Here is a 15,482-nt window from a genome sequence, read left to right on the forward strand (position 1 = left end):
ATAGACAAGATAGTCAAAATATTAACGATGAAGACACAGCTCAAAGCTGATGGTTGGTTGCATATTTATCAATCCTGTCTTCTCCTAATTGTTTTGTTCCAATGTTTAATGGGATCGTGTTGAAAAAACTTACTATTTATAAATTAGTAAACCACACATAAGCTGGTAGGTACGAAATGATTTGATTTTGATATGTTAAAACTTAAAAGGCAAAAGATTTGATAAACAAGCGTTCATTGTTGTTTTGTTTCATTTATAAGTTTTAAAACGAATGCGTTTTCTTTTCCTTTTTTTCAGCTTAGCATTGAAGGTTTTATTTGCAAAGTTATAATATATGTTTGGTTTTTTAAATAAGACTTCAAAATTTTAAATAATTTTCATTCATTTTTATATTAATTGCCTGATATCTAAAAATAAAAATATTTTTATGAATAATATTATCTATATATATATATATAAATATATAGTATTATAACATAATACTTTGAACTGGTATATTATTTTCTATAATTATTGATTCATCTTTTTGGCTTATAATATTTAAGGAATTATGTTTCTAGGACAATTTAAATTTAATTAAAAACTCACGAAAAATCACTAGAGAAATAGTGGTGTATTGCCAACTTAAGTTTGTCCTGAACTCATAACCTTTTAAATCCACCAAACACCCAACTTTGATTTTTGTCTTCTTTTGGCAAATTAATATTAAGCTCTTGCTCTGTGATATAAAGGGTCATAATAATAATTCTTTTTGTACTAGATAATTATTGTTTCTTTTCATAGTTCTCTCTATAAATAAACAGTCAATTATTTTTTTGGGAACGTTTTTTTTTTTTTTTTTTTTTTTCAATCATAACTCGTAATTTGTCCGCTACAATTGACATAGGAATATATAGTGTGGTACCATATATATAAATCATGGATCGATCTGCGGTAACACGAAAACGATGGTAAATTGGTAATGGAAAAACAGTTAGGTTAAAAGTTCAATATTAAATCCACATATTCTAAGACTTACAAGATGTAAACTTTTCTACTACTTAATTAGTGTTGTGTTAAAAACCTAGATGTAATACAATTTTTCCTTGATTAACTAAGCTAATTAAGCACACTTGAATTTGTTAAACTAGCGAAAGTACATTGAAGAGATTTAAACATTTTTTCGGAAACCAACTTTTTATTTTTGGATAATGCCTTTTTTTTACTTTTATAATGAAAAGGGGTGTATAACGGTTGCTTATGATTGAGGAACAAACCATTGCTACAGATCATTCCCCCATTAACTCATTTTTATTATTACGCAACAATTCACCACCTTTTCTATTATGGGGTCTTTAAAATAATTATCCATAACATAATCTATGTCATATTATTAATTAGCTATCAGCTTTTTGTTTTATTTTTAATACTAATATGCAGCCACCTTTATCTATATAAGTTAATTAAAATTAGGAGGTTTCATGGATTTTTCATAATATATAAAGAATGTACATAGAGATACATGAATTGCAGATTTCTGGTCATTTATTGTAATGCTTTATTGCTTTTTAGTTGGCATTTGTGTTACCATTTTGGATGTTGTGGAGCAACACACTTAAAAACTGGCCTTTACACTATTTCTCATCGTTCTGTTAATTTGGAACCAATTCAAGAATCAAAAAGGCTTAAAATTATTGTTCATGCATGAGAAACTATGAATTAACAGTAGACCCAAATAATGTATTTTAAGCCTATGAAAAAGTGTTGAAAGATAGAAATTAAGTGCCTCGTACGTTGGTTTTGCAGTTGTCTGTGTAGATTTAGACAAATATAACTTATTCTAAGATGTGTTAGATTGTACCTAAATGTATGTTTGAAGAAAAAATTCCAGTGAACTTTTAAAAATAAATTGGCATGGAGAACCATATTTGCAAGATGTATGACCCAAGTATTCGAATCGTCCCACATGGAGACATTGGCAAATTTGACTAATATATATAGTAACATTGGTCTCTTCATTTTTTATCAGTTGGTTTTGAGTTGCATAACTATATTTAATTACTAATACCGAAAATGAAAGTTTGGTGACGCGAATAGAAGTATTTTTATTTTGCACTAGTCAATCCACAATTTTAAAGATACATGTGCAAAAAGTCTCTCGAGAAATGAATTTTGTTGTTCTTTTAATATCACACATCGTAGATAAATAATGCGTCCCAAGTTTAGGAGTACATTACATTAGATTTCGTAGATAAATGAGTGCCAAGAGTTAGGGGGAGAAGAAGTGCAATAACATAAATTAAACTGTGGTTTGTTGCATGCTTGCATGCATGAGTTTTTCATTCATTGTTGCTAAAAGAAAATTTGGATGTATAGTAAATGTCAAAATCAGCACCTTACTTCAGGAAGAATCAGATTTACAGCCTATAGATATATAAGTAGGTCATATATTTTTGGTAAATGTAGGAGAAATTGTATGAGGGATTTAATTGGCGTGCGAAAATCTGTAAGTCTATACATGCTGACATACAAAATATAAAGTATTTTTTTTTTGCTCGAGTTTTATAGGGCATTTCTGAAAATAATACAAAAGGAAGGGTCGATTCAGTAGAACTATTGCTATATAATACCTTTCTTGTGTCCAATGCCTTTCACACAATACACCAACACAAATAATCAAATTAAGCACAACAAAAAAGTTATCAGAAATAAAATATGAAGACAATAAAGAGTTCGCCTCTTTTAGCTATGCTGCTCGGTGCCATTATCGTAGCCGCCGCCATCTCCACCATCTCCGTCGAGGGTCGTAAACATCACGTCAAGAAGATCAAATCCAAACACCGTCGTCATTCCAAAACTACCCCTTCCGGCTCTCCCGCACCGGCTCCTTACCCGTCCACCCACGATGGCGTTTTCAACATTCTCTCCTTCGGTGCCATGGGTGATGGACTCTCCGACGACTCAAAGGTACGTCGTCCATATATTTTCAAGCATTTCGTTTTCGTTTGCCATTTGTGTAAAACATTTTCTAATCGAGAGGTGGGCAGGCATTGGTCGGAGCGTGGAAGGCGGCTTGCAAAGTGGCCGGTGGGAAAGTGGAGGTTCCAGCAGGAAAACAGTTTATGGTGAAGGCAGTAACACTGCGAGGTCCGTGCAAGGATGAGACGGTGATTCAAATAGAAGGGACCTTAGTGGCTCCGGAAAAGATAGGGTCATGGCCTAAGTCAAGCTTATTTCAGTGGCTTAACTTCAAATGGGTCACTCATGTGACCATCCAAGGCTCAGGGACTCTTAACGGTCGTGGCTCTAACTGGTGGAACTTAGACACTTATCAGACTCAGGTACGCTTTATTTTTATTTCGAAGATCACTATACTGAGAGAGTGAAAAATACAATCTTTTATTATAATTGCAATCAAGATTAAAAGAATTTAAAACGTTTTGCTTTATGTTCGTTTGATATATATTTTTTTGAAATTGTATTTTGAGATTAATTTTAAGTTTTAAGTTTCCTATTTTCAGTCGAGAAAGTATATCCCACCAATGAAACCAACGGTGAGTAAGTCTATTTTTACAAAATAATTTTATTTTAACTTAAGAGTCGTAAAATATTTATTGATGGCTTAAGTGAATTATACGTATAGGCACTTAGGTTTTATGCAAGTGAGAACGTGACGGTCCGTGACGGTCCGTGACATAAGCATCGTGAACAGCCCACTGTGTCATCTGAAGTTCGATGACTCGGACGGAGTTAAAGTCAACAACATTACGATCTCGTCGCCGGAGAATAGCCCTAACACCGACGGTATTCACCTCCAGAACACACGTAACGTCGAGATTCAACACTCTAACATCGCTTGTGGTAATTCATATTCTCTTACTTTAAATTACATTTAATTTATTTTCTATATTCATTAACTATATATATATAATTCCATAGATTTTGAATTTTTCATGTGATCACGACACCTAAGATTTTGAATTATTTCTTCATTATACCGTTCCATTGTTCCAGTTTTATGCAACTCTATATCATTATATATGCAATTGGAAATACATGTGTTATGTGTACATACATATATAGAAGACTATAACAATACATCTTTTTTATATAATTCAACATAGTGGTTGTCACGTTGTAGACGCCAAAGTGAAAGAAAAAAAAAGTTAGGACGACAAAGATAATGTAAAATTTTAAAAGTACTATAGAATAAAGACATGAAACAGGAAAAGACATCATTGGCTGAATAAAAAGGATAACACTTAATAACGGTATAACTGTCACCAAACTAACTTTTTTATGCAAACAAGCAAGCATGCAGAATGAAAAGGCTCTCTTCTCTTTAATCTATAACTAATATTTAATATATATGAATTAAGAAAGGTTACATGGACCAGAGATTTCAAATGTTTAAATTAATACTAATCACAAATCATATTATAATAACTTTAACGATTTATAATAATTATATACTATTCATCTATTTTGGGAGGATTTAACTCTAAAATTTTCTATTTTAATCTTGTTGAACAGGAGATGACTGTGTATCCATCCAAACCGGCTCCTCCAATGTTCATATCCACCACATCAATTGTGGCCCTGGCCATGGCATCAGGTTTATACTTTAATAATACATTTCCATATAGTAATCAGTATATTACCTTTTTCAATTTTTACTGATTTTTATTTATGGTATTTGTTTTCGTTTGTGTGATCACAGCATAGGTGGACTGGGGAAAGATAAAAGTGTGGCATGTGTTTCTGATATCATTGTAGAGGATATCTCTATACAGAACACTCTTGCTGGTGTTCGAATTAAGACTTGGCAGGTACATCTTATAATTAATATAGAGACGACATTATTACTTATAAAAATGATATTGTCATCCCTGACCCCAAGGCCCAAGTAAAATATATGAATCTAAAATATGATATTATTGAAGTATGCAAAAGTATAAGATAAAATAGTTGATAATTTTTATGAAAATTTTGTGTTTCTAAGAAAACCCACTAAACAACGCAAGTCTTTCTATGTAAACGAGTCTAATATGCCTTTCTCAGTTAAATGTTTATGTTTTGCATTACGTTTTTTTTTTAATATATAATACATGAGTGACGTTTGTTTATGGTTATAGCTATCGGATTCATTTTTCGATTTACATTGTAAACTTTCAAGTGAATGACGTGTATATATGTATCCGCAGGGAGGATTGGGGGTCGTGAAGAACCTAACATTTTCGAACATACAAGTAACGGACGTGAAGGTTCCAATAGTAATCGACCAATATTACTGCGACAAGTCCACGTGCAAGAATCAGACTCGTGCAGTGTCGATTTCCGGGGTCAAATACAACAACATTGTAGGTAGCTTCACGGTGCAACCGGTACGTATCGCATGCAGCAACAACGTGCCATGCATGGGCGTGGATCTTATGGATATAAGGCTAAGATCTTCTGGAGGGATCAGAGGGTTACAAACTCATCAGCAACAACAAGCTTTGTGTTGGAACTCGTACGGCAAAACACAAGGGCCTTTGGTTCCTTCAAGCATTGGCTATTGCTTGAGGAAGAGTAATATTGGTGGTTATTATTCACAAAAAGTAGCTCGGTCCTATGACAAAATTTGCCCTTCATAAAACCTTTAAAATCAAACTCTAATATTTAGGTTTTCAGTGCTAGAGGTCATCAGATGAGTTCTAGGTCAATAACTCCACCGATTCTAGGTATTTATGTTTACTATATTTCCTTTTGTGTTTATTTTGGGAGATCATGATGTATCCTTTTGCTTCCCTTCTGCTACTTTTTGTGGATGTGAGAAGGTGATGGCTATTGTATCAGCTTTTTTATTTTTTTCCATAGTGTTATGATGATGTATGTCCAATTTCAGAGGTTTAATATTTCTTTACATATTGCTTGTAGTATTACACCATCTAAATTAGGCCGATGGAGTTTGGTATGTGAATTGACGAGAATGGTTTAGTACTTTCCAGATCCATGTTCAGGATTTATAATATCTCGGTTAAGTTGTTTTTAGGGGGAGGTATTGGTTTAGGATTTAGAAAAAAATTTAATGACTTTAAAAAATTAGGTAAATATGTTGTTATTCAATCAAGACTTTTTAAAACTCTTTAAAAATTTGGTGTTATTGGTTGTGGATTTGTAAAAAGTTATCTAAAATCTTGATAAATCTAGTGTTATTGGATTAAGAGTTTTATAAAATCATTAAAAGTTTTATGTTATTCAAGTAAAACAAAAGAATCTTGGATTGTTAATGAATTCAAATTTTATGTTATTGGTTTAGGATTTTATATCATTTCCTTCATAACAAAAGTCATGAAAACTCTTTCATCAAATAGAAAGATTTTACAAAATTAGAAAAAACAAATCAGCAAGATTTTAAAAAACTTCCTAAACAATCTCTTAGAATCCTTCATTTTTAACTTTCAATTTTCTATGATTCTAAAAATCAGCAAGAACGTAAAGTCATTAAAATTCTTTCTAAATCCTAAACCAATACCTCCCCCTTAGCCATTTATTATATATAGTAGAACCTCTATAAATTAATACTCGGTAAATTAATAATCTCTATAAATTAATAAATTTCTCCGGTCCCAAGTTGGGACTAGTATAATTTTGAACATTATTCGATAAAATAATAAATTAATAATTTTTTTAAAAATCCCATGTAAAAATATGGTCCCATCAATATCATAAATTAATAATCAAATAAACTAGTATATATATATATATATATAAGAATATTTAGTGAAATATGAATATATTGTTGTTTGTTTGTTCTTGAATTTGCATTCTTGTTGGAGAGCATCTCTAATATTTCTGACTGCATCAAAAACTTCTGGTGTTGTCTTCTCAAATCGCATCCAAAAATTGTAGAGAGTTTTTGACGCGATAATTGGTTCTTTATGTGTAACTGGTTCTAAAGGTATCGTCATATCTTCTTCAACTTCATCATCACCTTGAAATATAGTAGCAGCAATTTCTTCTAAACTCTGAATTTCTGATAAAAAATCATCTTCATAAATTAATAATTATTAATTTATCGATAAATTAAAACCTCTATAAATTAACAAAATTCATGGTCCTGACCTTATTAATTTATAGAAGTTCTACTGTATTAGTTGCATAACTAAAAAGAACTAAGACTGTAAAGTGAAATGTGCAAGCTTTTCTTTTTATAAAAACTAAATTAGCAAGTTGATCAACAAAAAAATGTATAAACTTGGGAAAGAAAATTTAGAAGGAGAAAAGGCTCAATAAGTCAGAATTAAGAGAATATTCATCACGAGAACTATGAACGTAAGAACTTTTAATTTCCTGAAAAATTACAAACAGAAAAAGAATATTTGTAAATGATTTTTTAGTGGAGTTTTAGAAGCACTTATTAATGTATAATACTAGTACTTAGCCTTTGGTGGAAAGGCCACATTCTCTTCTATAATTTTATGGCTACGAACTATGAAACCTAACTTTTCATATAATAATAATCATCCATCAATCACAGTATTGATTATTAGAAAAATAAAATACATACTCATGTTCGTGGAAATCACTCTTGAGTCTTGACGTTTTTTTAGGCAAATATATTATATATCATCGATAACTAACTGAGATAGTGTAGAGTTGTAAACAAAAAAAAAAAGAAAAAAGAAAAATGGTTATATACTTCAAATGATAGTTTTGAAGTACATTAAATTAGGCAGAAGTTTGTAACTAAGAAAATATATGACTATGAATGTAAAAGACATAATTCGACTCGAGTAATGGGATATATATTAATTTGTAGGTGCATTATATTCAAAAGTCATGAGTATATGTGAGAGTCATGCTAGGTCTTCACTCTTCACCGTCCATTTAGGCTCTCTTTAATCAAAATCTATGTCGCACGCGCATATATATCTTTTTTTATTATTATTAGTTTTTACCCCTGTTTTAGAAATCGCTAGGCGCTAATCGGGCGGTTGGGATGGGCCTAGCGCATAACGAGAAAATCGGAGATTAAACGGGGATTAATTGGGGACTAGTTTTTGGGTTATTTTATTAAATTAATAGTAAATTAAAAATATATAGTAATAAATATATGTATAATTATGTTTATGTGAAAAGAAAAATATCAAATAAAATATAAAGCTACAGTATTGTCTTTAAAATTACGGTAAAAACATAAAAACGTAATATTAAGAAAAAAAAATAATTTTAATTAAAAGTTTGTATATTAATTATTGTAAAACATCATAAACTCTTAATTTAAATGTTTAAATAATAGAAATATATATATTTGATTTATATTTGGCTATAAAAATAATCGGTATATACAAAATTATGCGGGAATTAATCGGGTTAGACGGTGTAATCAGATAATGGATGCTAGGCGGGGATTAATCATTAATCGAGGCGGAGAGAATGGGCCTAACGATTTTACGGAACGCAATCGGTGCTAGGCGGGGATTTTTAAAACAAGGGTTTTTACCTATATTTTCCCTTTTTTCCTTTCTTTTTCCTATTTTTTTTCCAAATATATATATTCCAACAAACATGCATATTGTTGTTATTTTTTTCTATTAAGTTAAGGACTTGGTTACATAGTTCATATGTTAGGAGTTCACTTTTTAGTTAAATGCAACTTCTTTTAATATGGATGATTGATTTTGTTAGGAAATATTACTGAGAGCATAGGATTTTACTGGTTTTGGTGGAATTTAATACATTATAGACTTATCTAATAATTCAATGTATGATAAAATCATCTGCCTTTGGTATAGAGACCGTCTCGCTTTTTTTTTTCATCAAAAATAAATTTATATTAATGAATTTGAATAGTCTTTCTACAACTGGTTTAGAAGCTAACATGGAAGTGTAAAACATTCTTAATACAAGTTCTACCATATTTAGCATGTAGATGAGCTGACTTATTACAAGTTCTAGAGCAATAAACAAAAGAGACATTATTAAACAAACTTGACCGTCTCGCTTATACGTTTTGTATTGTAGTAAATAAATAAAACTGTTTTAAGATGACAGACATATTTTGGGTTATCAATATTTCTTAATTAAAATCTCCAACTAGCTCATTACCAATAAAAAAAAAAAAAATCCCCAACTAGCTAGTATTACTAAAATTTGGAGAAGTAGATGTTTGTCTTTAGGCCCATTTTAGCTATAAATAGTGAAGTAAGACATCCTTTAGTGTTTGCCCAAAAAAAAAAGACATTGTTTAGTATTTCTTATCTTTTCTCATATATATTTCAAAATTTAGGGGTTACCAGATCCAACTTGTTATTCATATATAAGTTGTTTGTACTAAAGTTCGCATAATATTAATAAACTATATTTAGGGGTAAGAGCAGAGAAGGTCCTTTTATTAACGAGAAATAAGGTCGTTACTAACAAAGAGTCAAGCTGTGTTCGTCAACTTACAAGCAAGCTGACGACCAGAGTAAGACAAGCTCAAAAGTAGAAAACGAATTACAAAGAGGGTGATAAACTCGGGGTTCGATATAAAATATTGCTCTCTAGGTAATGTCTGGGGTCAAGATGATCATCCCAATAAATGTATTATGCTATTTATAGGCGAAGTGTAAAGTTAGAGTTCCCTAGGAATCTAGCGCAAATTTCTGAGATTACCTTCCGAGGTCGGCCCATTTAGCATGTTGGGCTTTCTTCCTTTTGTCGGGCTAGAATTCCAGCTTGTTTTGTCTATCAAGCCTTGTTGGGCCGAGTAGGCATATAGGGACATAGCCCATATCCAACAATAGTCCCCCCTTAGTCCGGCGAGCCGAGGTCTTTCTATGATCGGCGAGCGTACTTCGAATCTACACATATGCCTGCTCGACATTGAGCGTTCAGGACTGCCTCGGTGGAGATCCGTCTTTGTATAAATGTTTACAATAATAGTTTTAGTAAAGCATGGAGCTCGTCCATATATTGTATTCGCTGAGTATGTTGTCGTGGATTGCAGAGCTTGATTGAATGTTATGTGCTCTGAGCGCGTCCTCGCAGAGCGCACAACATGGAGCTCGGAGCGTGGAGCTTGGAGTGTGGATCTTGGAGCGTGGAGCTCGTCCGGATGTTATGCGCCTTGAGCTTGTCTTTGGAGAGCATGGAACGTGGTACTCGCCCGGATGTTCTTGTCGTTTGTCTCACACACTTAAAACCTAGCCGCCGCCTTCATCGTTGCTTTCTTCCCGAACTGGTCAATGGTCGGCCGGCCAGATCCGCCGTCGGTCGCTGGTCGACACACGCTTGTTGACGGTCAATCGGTCGGTGGTCACCTTCATTGGTCTCATCCCGTGACGTCGAGTAGGATGGAGAGAGAGGTGGGCGATGGCGAGGTCGACACTCCTCGCGAGGTCGTCCTTGGCAGTTTTGGATAAACCGAAGGGCGGCATATCGGTTTTGTGGCTAGTTCCTGTGAGGTCTCCATCGATCTCGATGCGGGTGGTGCTGGCTTCGAGGTAGGAGATCGAGATCAAGAAGATGAGAGCTTGCATAACTTTGGTGAGGTCGGCGGGGTTTATAGATTTTGTGAGATCGAAGCTCGGCGAAATGAGATTGAAAGTGAGCTAGAGATCGGTTCTTTTCCCTTTCGCGAGGTGGCTGGTAGGCGCCAATATGATGATTTGGGTTCAAGTGTGATTGGGAATGAGATAGAGGTTGTTCTTGCGAGCGAGAGAAGAGATCGGCAAGAAGAGAATGAGGTCGGCGGAACGTTGTGTGGTGTCTTGGAGGTTGTTCCTCGTGCAGGCGATACATCCACGATCGAGGTCGACACTTATGCGCTAGACGGAGATTGCCGGATTGACACTATGAGCGAGAGAGGAGGTCGGCGAGATGAGAATGGTGCTCATGTTGTGATAGTGTGGTTCAATCGTCAACTTGAGGTCGACACTTGTGATAGTGTGGGAGAAGGTTGTGAGGTCGGCACTAAGAATGAGAGTGGAGATAGGCACCAAACTTCAGAGTGGAGATCGATGCCAAGCTTGAGAGCGGAGGAAGGCGCCAACCTGGAGGTCGGTACCGGGTAGAAATGTGGAGGTTATCCCCACGGTTGAGAGTGGAGGTAGGCACCAAGCTGGAGATCGGCACTGGGTAGAAGAGTGGAGGTCGGCACCAAACTTGAGAGTGCAGGTCGGCACCGAGAATTGATGTGTCTGTATTTTATAGGTTTTAACCATAGTTTTTAGGTTCGTTTTGAGTCTTTTATTGAGTTTGAGTGTGCTTTTAGAGTCTTTTTGGTCTTTTATGAGTTTGTCCAGGTTGTACGCTACTTTTGAAGGAAACTGAGTGTTTTGGGGATGAAAGCATGCATTTGGAGCTAAATTGATTGAAGACTGATCGGACTAGCAAGCAGATGAAGCAAATACAGAAAAAAGCATCATGGATCGGTTGATCCACATTTGGATCGGCCAGTCCTGAACCCGAAGCAACTTTTCCTTTTTCGTTTTAAACCGACTTTTAGGGTTTTATTTTACTATTTAAGCACGAGGCACGAACTCTAGAAAAACAACTTTTATTCTACGCCGCTTTTGAGACTTTTAAGCTTGGGAGAAGATCTCAAATCCTTTGCATCCCTTTGGAGAAGAATTCTGAACCCTTTTATTTTCTCTTTGCAATTCAAACATGTTTTCTTCATCTTTGATTTGTTGTTCTTTGAATTCAACGTCTGAGTAGTTTTACTGTTGGGTTTCGGATTTTAGAAGGGGGTTTATGACTCTCTAAACTTAGGTTGTTAGATTTGGGATTGATCTTATTGTTCTTCATCTATTGTTGTTCCTAATGCTTAAGCTAGACTGATCCCCTAGATTAAGATCTTAGGTTTAATTCATCTAGGCATCAAAAGTGTTGTTGAATTGCTTGAAAAGAACATAGGTGAGCAAGGTGATCCTTAGCCAAGAAAAGTTGAAGTTAAAGCACCTTGTGAACAAAATCAAACTTGAACTTATTGCTTGCTAGGGTTGCTAGATTCAAACGACGGTTTAGGGTTTATTCAATTTTTAGCATAGATAACTAATGCTACGACAGTAGGTTAGTTTTACATTCGAGATTTGAGTTCAAGAACGGTGTTTAGTGCTCTCCCAATCTATCATCTAATTTCGTGATAGTCTTTCTCATTGCAGTAGCTATATTTGGTCTATATATTTTCATAGTGCATCGCTTGGTCTCTGTGGATTCGACCCTGAAGTGCTACGACGACACCACTAGATGGTGGTTGAGCGCACCTTGGGTTTTAATTGACCTGTGATCAAGAATGAGAGTGGAGGTCTCCATCAAGAATGAGAGTCGAAGTCGACACCAAGAATGAGGGTGGAAAATAATGAGAATGGCAAACGTGAGGTAGGCAAGCGCGAGAACATCGAGTGTGGGGGCGGTGAGAACGAGAGTGGCAAGAGTGAGGGAGGCAAGCTCAAGAGCATCGATCGTGAGGGAGATATTCGCGAGGGCCTTGAGCGTAAGGGCGGTAAGCTCGAGTGCGGCAAGCGCAAGGGGAGCAAGCACAAGGAAGGGAAGCATGAGGTAGGTGAGCGCAAGAGCATCAAGTGTGAGGAAGGTAAGCGCGAGAGTGATAAGCATAAGGGATGCGAACATATGTTCGATATGCAACTCGGCTTTGTGCTTCACTGGAGGAAAGTGGTAGTGCGGCTTTCGTGTCCGGCTTAACCTGTGGATGCTTAAGGTTGGCAAGAACTTGCAAGCCGTAGCTTGGCCTATTAGTTAAGGCGCCCTCAAGCTAGTGCGAGACTTGCTTGGCTTTTTTGCTGGTTTTGACATGTATTTTACGGGGCGAGACTTGTTCAAACGTGTTATCTCGGGCTATCCCGTTACGTGTTTCGGATACCAAGTTTTAGGGTGGTAGTTGAGATGAGCTCATCATACCTTTTAGGTGTGGCCCTGGTGTCCGGCTTACCCTGTGGGTGCCATAAGGTCGACAAGAGAGTACAAGTAAGGATTTGGCTTATCCAAACTTGACCGCCAGCTAGCTGATTGCGAAGCTGGGTCGGCTTTTTTGTGCGGATTATTTCACCGCTGCATCCATGTAGAACACGTTTTAAATCGTACACCTGGCCAAGGCGACAATATAGAATCTGGACACTCATTAAGACGGCGGAATTCGAGAAAGCTTATTTGTGATTAAATGTACTCTTGCGAGTGTAATTTGTATTTTTTTTCTTATCTAGTTGTGCCTTGTAGAAATCTGCCTACGTACCCTTGAAAAGGGATCAAGCCATTCGTAGTTCATTTTGCGAAAGGGGAGCTCGGTATGACATGCATTCTTTTTTTTTTTGGCGCAGGGCGCCTAGTTATTCTTCGATTCGGTGAGTCCCACGACCGGATATCTTGATGCACTTGTTGGCCCGGTGCAACGCGTCATCGAGAGTTAGAGGCTCGTATATGGTAATATCGTCCTTGAAGCGAGACCCATATGCGAGCGCATTTCGGAGAGCGGATATCGCGGTATCGTCTGCGATGGAGAGCGTCCAAACAACCTTCTTAAATCGCTCCATGAACTCTCTAAGCGATTTGTCGTCCTCTTGGTGCATCATCCAGAGGTCGGCGTTAGATGATCCCTTTATCATAAAAGTCGAGTGGTGTTGCAGGAAGGTAGCGGTGAGCTCGTAGAAGCTATCTATGGAATTGGCTTCAAGACGAGAAAACCAACTTAATGCGTCAAGGGTTAAGTTTTCCACAAACATTTGACAGCAGCCGGCATCATATTCTTCAGGACTGAAGTGTGCTCGATTGATTGCAAAACTCATCGATGTTAAGAAAGGTTTTGGGTCGATTACCCATTGTATGGGATGAACTTGAACTTGTTAATGTAACGAACGTGAATGCTAGAGATTCTCATCGTGAAGGGTGAACGTTGAGCCTCTTCGAGCACCTTCTCCAAGTTGGGGGCAGCGCTTGTTGCTTGATGCATCTTGGCCGAGATGTCCTTTACGATCGCTTCGAGTCGCTGGATTTTTAAATCCTTTCAATCGTTCAGGTTGTCGATTAGATGGTGGTTCAGGAACATTGGGGTCGACTGGATCCTACTACGCTTGCTACGACTGTGTGTCCGGTCTTGATCGGTGGGCGCCCCTTCCCTAGGATGGTCGTCGATGGATCCTTTGATGATGGACGTCGATCGGCGTCTGTGACTCTCTGAGCATTCCTTGACTGGTGGTGACAAGGGTGGCAGTGTGTCCGGGTCGGCAGGGTAGCTTGCATGTCGATGGTCGTGCCTTCTTTGTTGGAGTCTGTTGATTTGGTCCTATAATGCTTCTTATGCTAAACGAGTGCGTCGATTTGCTCGGCTGTTTGTGTGTCCCGGCTATTAACCCTATCGAGGATAATCTACATCAGATGGTCGAGTTTGTTCCTCTGTCCAACAAGCAAGGGAGCTGGGAGGGCGGCACCATCGATGACAACTGGAGCCAAGGTTTTGTGATGCTTGGCATGTGTGGCAGTAGGAGGTGGGACCGACGCGTCGGGCGCTGCTTCAACGGTAACATTGTTCGGGGTGGTGCCTTTGGTTGTTGCTGCTACGGTAGGTCAGAACGATAGTGTGTGAGCTCTGGTGTGCCCCCATAGCTGCGGTTCTAGAGGTGTGGTCGATGTGCTGAGCGCTGGTAGCACGGAGGCAGCATAGCCTTCTTCACTTGAGGTCTCCGAGTTTATCATGTCGTCTCGAGTTTTTTTTGAGAGTGTTGACCATCAGTTTTGAATGTAAAAAAAAAGGAGCGCTCTGAACTAGCCCCACAGTGGGCGCCAATTGTTTGTACCAAGGTTCGCACAATATTAATAAACTAGATTTTGGGGGTAAGAGCGAAGCATGTCCTTTTATTAACGAAAAATGAGGTCGCCACTAACAAAGAGTCAATATTTGTTCGTAACTTACAAGCAAGCTGACGACCAGATAAAGACAAGCTCAAAAGTAGAAAATGAATTATAAAGAGGATAATAAACTCGGCTTTCGATATAAGATATTGCTCTCTAAGTAATATTTGGGGGTCAAGAGGATCATCCCAATAAATGTATTATACTATTTATAAGCGAAGTGTAGAGTTAGGGATTCCTTGGGCTCCAACACAAATTTCTGAGATTGTCCTCTGAGATCAGCCCATTTAGCTTGTTGAGCTTTCTTCCTTCTGTCGGGATAGAATTCCAGCTTGTTTAGTCTATCAAGCCTTGTTGGGCCGAGTAGGCATATAGGGGCATAGTCCATATCCAACATAAGTTCAGTTATTTAACACTTTAATCAACCAGTGTTTTAATTTCTAAATCATTTAAACATTACAGTATATTTGTATAAGGAATCAAGGATGGATAACAAGTATAATAAATGAGAATCCTAATTAGAAACTTACTTTATATGTGTTTTTCTTATTAAAAGTGAATAATAATTTAAATTTAATAAAATAAGTTTTGGGTTTCAGGGATAATTAATTTTTTTTAGCATAAAACCTATTATAAATGTAGAATGACACTCTTTGTTAAACAATTTT

General features: G+C 36.5%; 1 protein-coding gene and 1 pseudogene across 2 annotated transcripts; one reads left to right on the forward strand and one right to left on the reverse strand.

Annotated features, from left to right (window-relative positions):
• Positions 1-2,646: 2,646 nt before the first annotated feature.
• Positions 2,647-5,886, forward strand: LOC104790292 (polygalacturonase At1g48100-like; annotated as a pseudogene). The gene is made up of 7 exons (XR_015560356.1): positions 2,647-2,946; positions 3,027-3,320; positions 3,501-3,533; positions 3,623-3,840; positions 4,513-4,594; positions 4,700-4,808; positions 5,184-5,886. The product of XR_015560356.1 is annotated as a polygalacturonase At1g48100-like (transcript).
• A 7,409-nt stretch (positions 5,887-13,295) lies between these two features.
• Positions 13,296-13,751, reverse strand: LOC147942209 (uncharacterized). The gene has a single exon (XM_087455975.1). It carries the CDS (start codon positions 13,749-13,751, stop codon positions 13,296-13,298), a length of 456 nt encoding a protein of 151 aa, XP_087312101.1.
• Between the last annotated feature and the right edge of the window lie 1,731 nt (positions 13,752-15,482).

This window comes from Camelina sativa, chromosome 6 (genome assembly GCF_030686135.1).
Source record: "Camelina sativa cultivar CO46 ecotype springtype chromosome 6, ASM3068613v1".
Classification (NCBI taxonomy): Eukaryota; Viridiplantae; Streptophyta; class Magnoliopsida; order Brassicales; family Brassicaceae; genus Camelina; species Camelina sativa.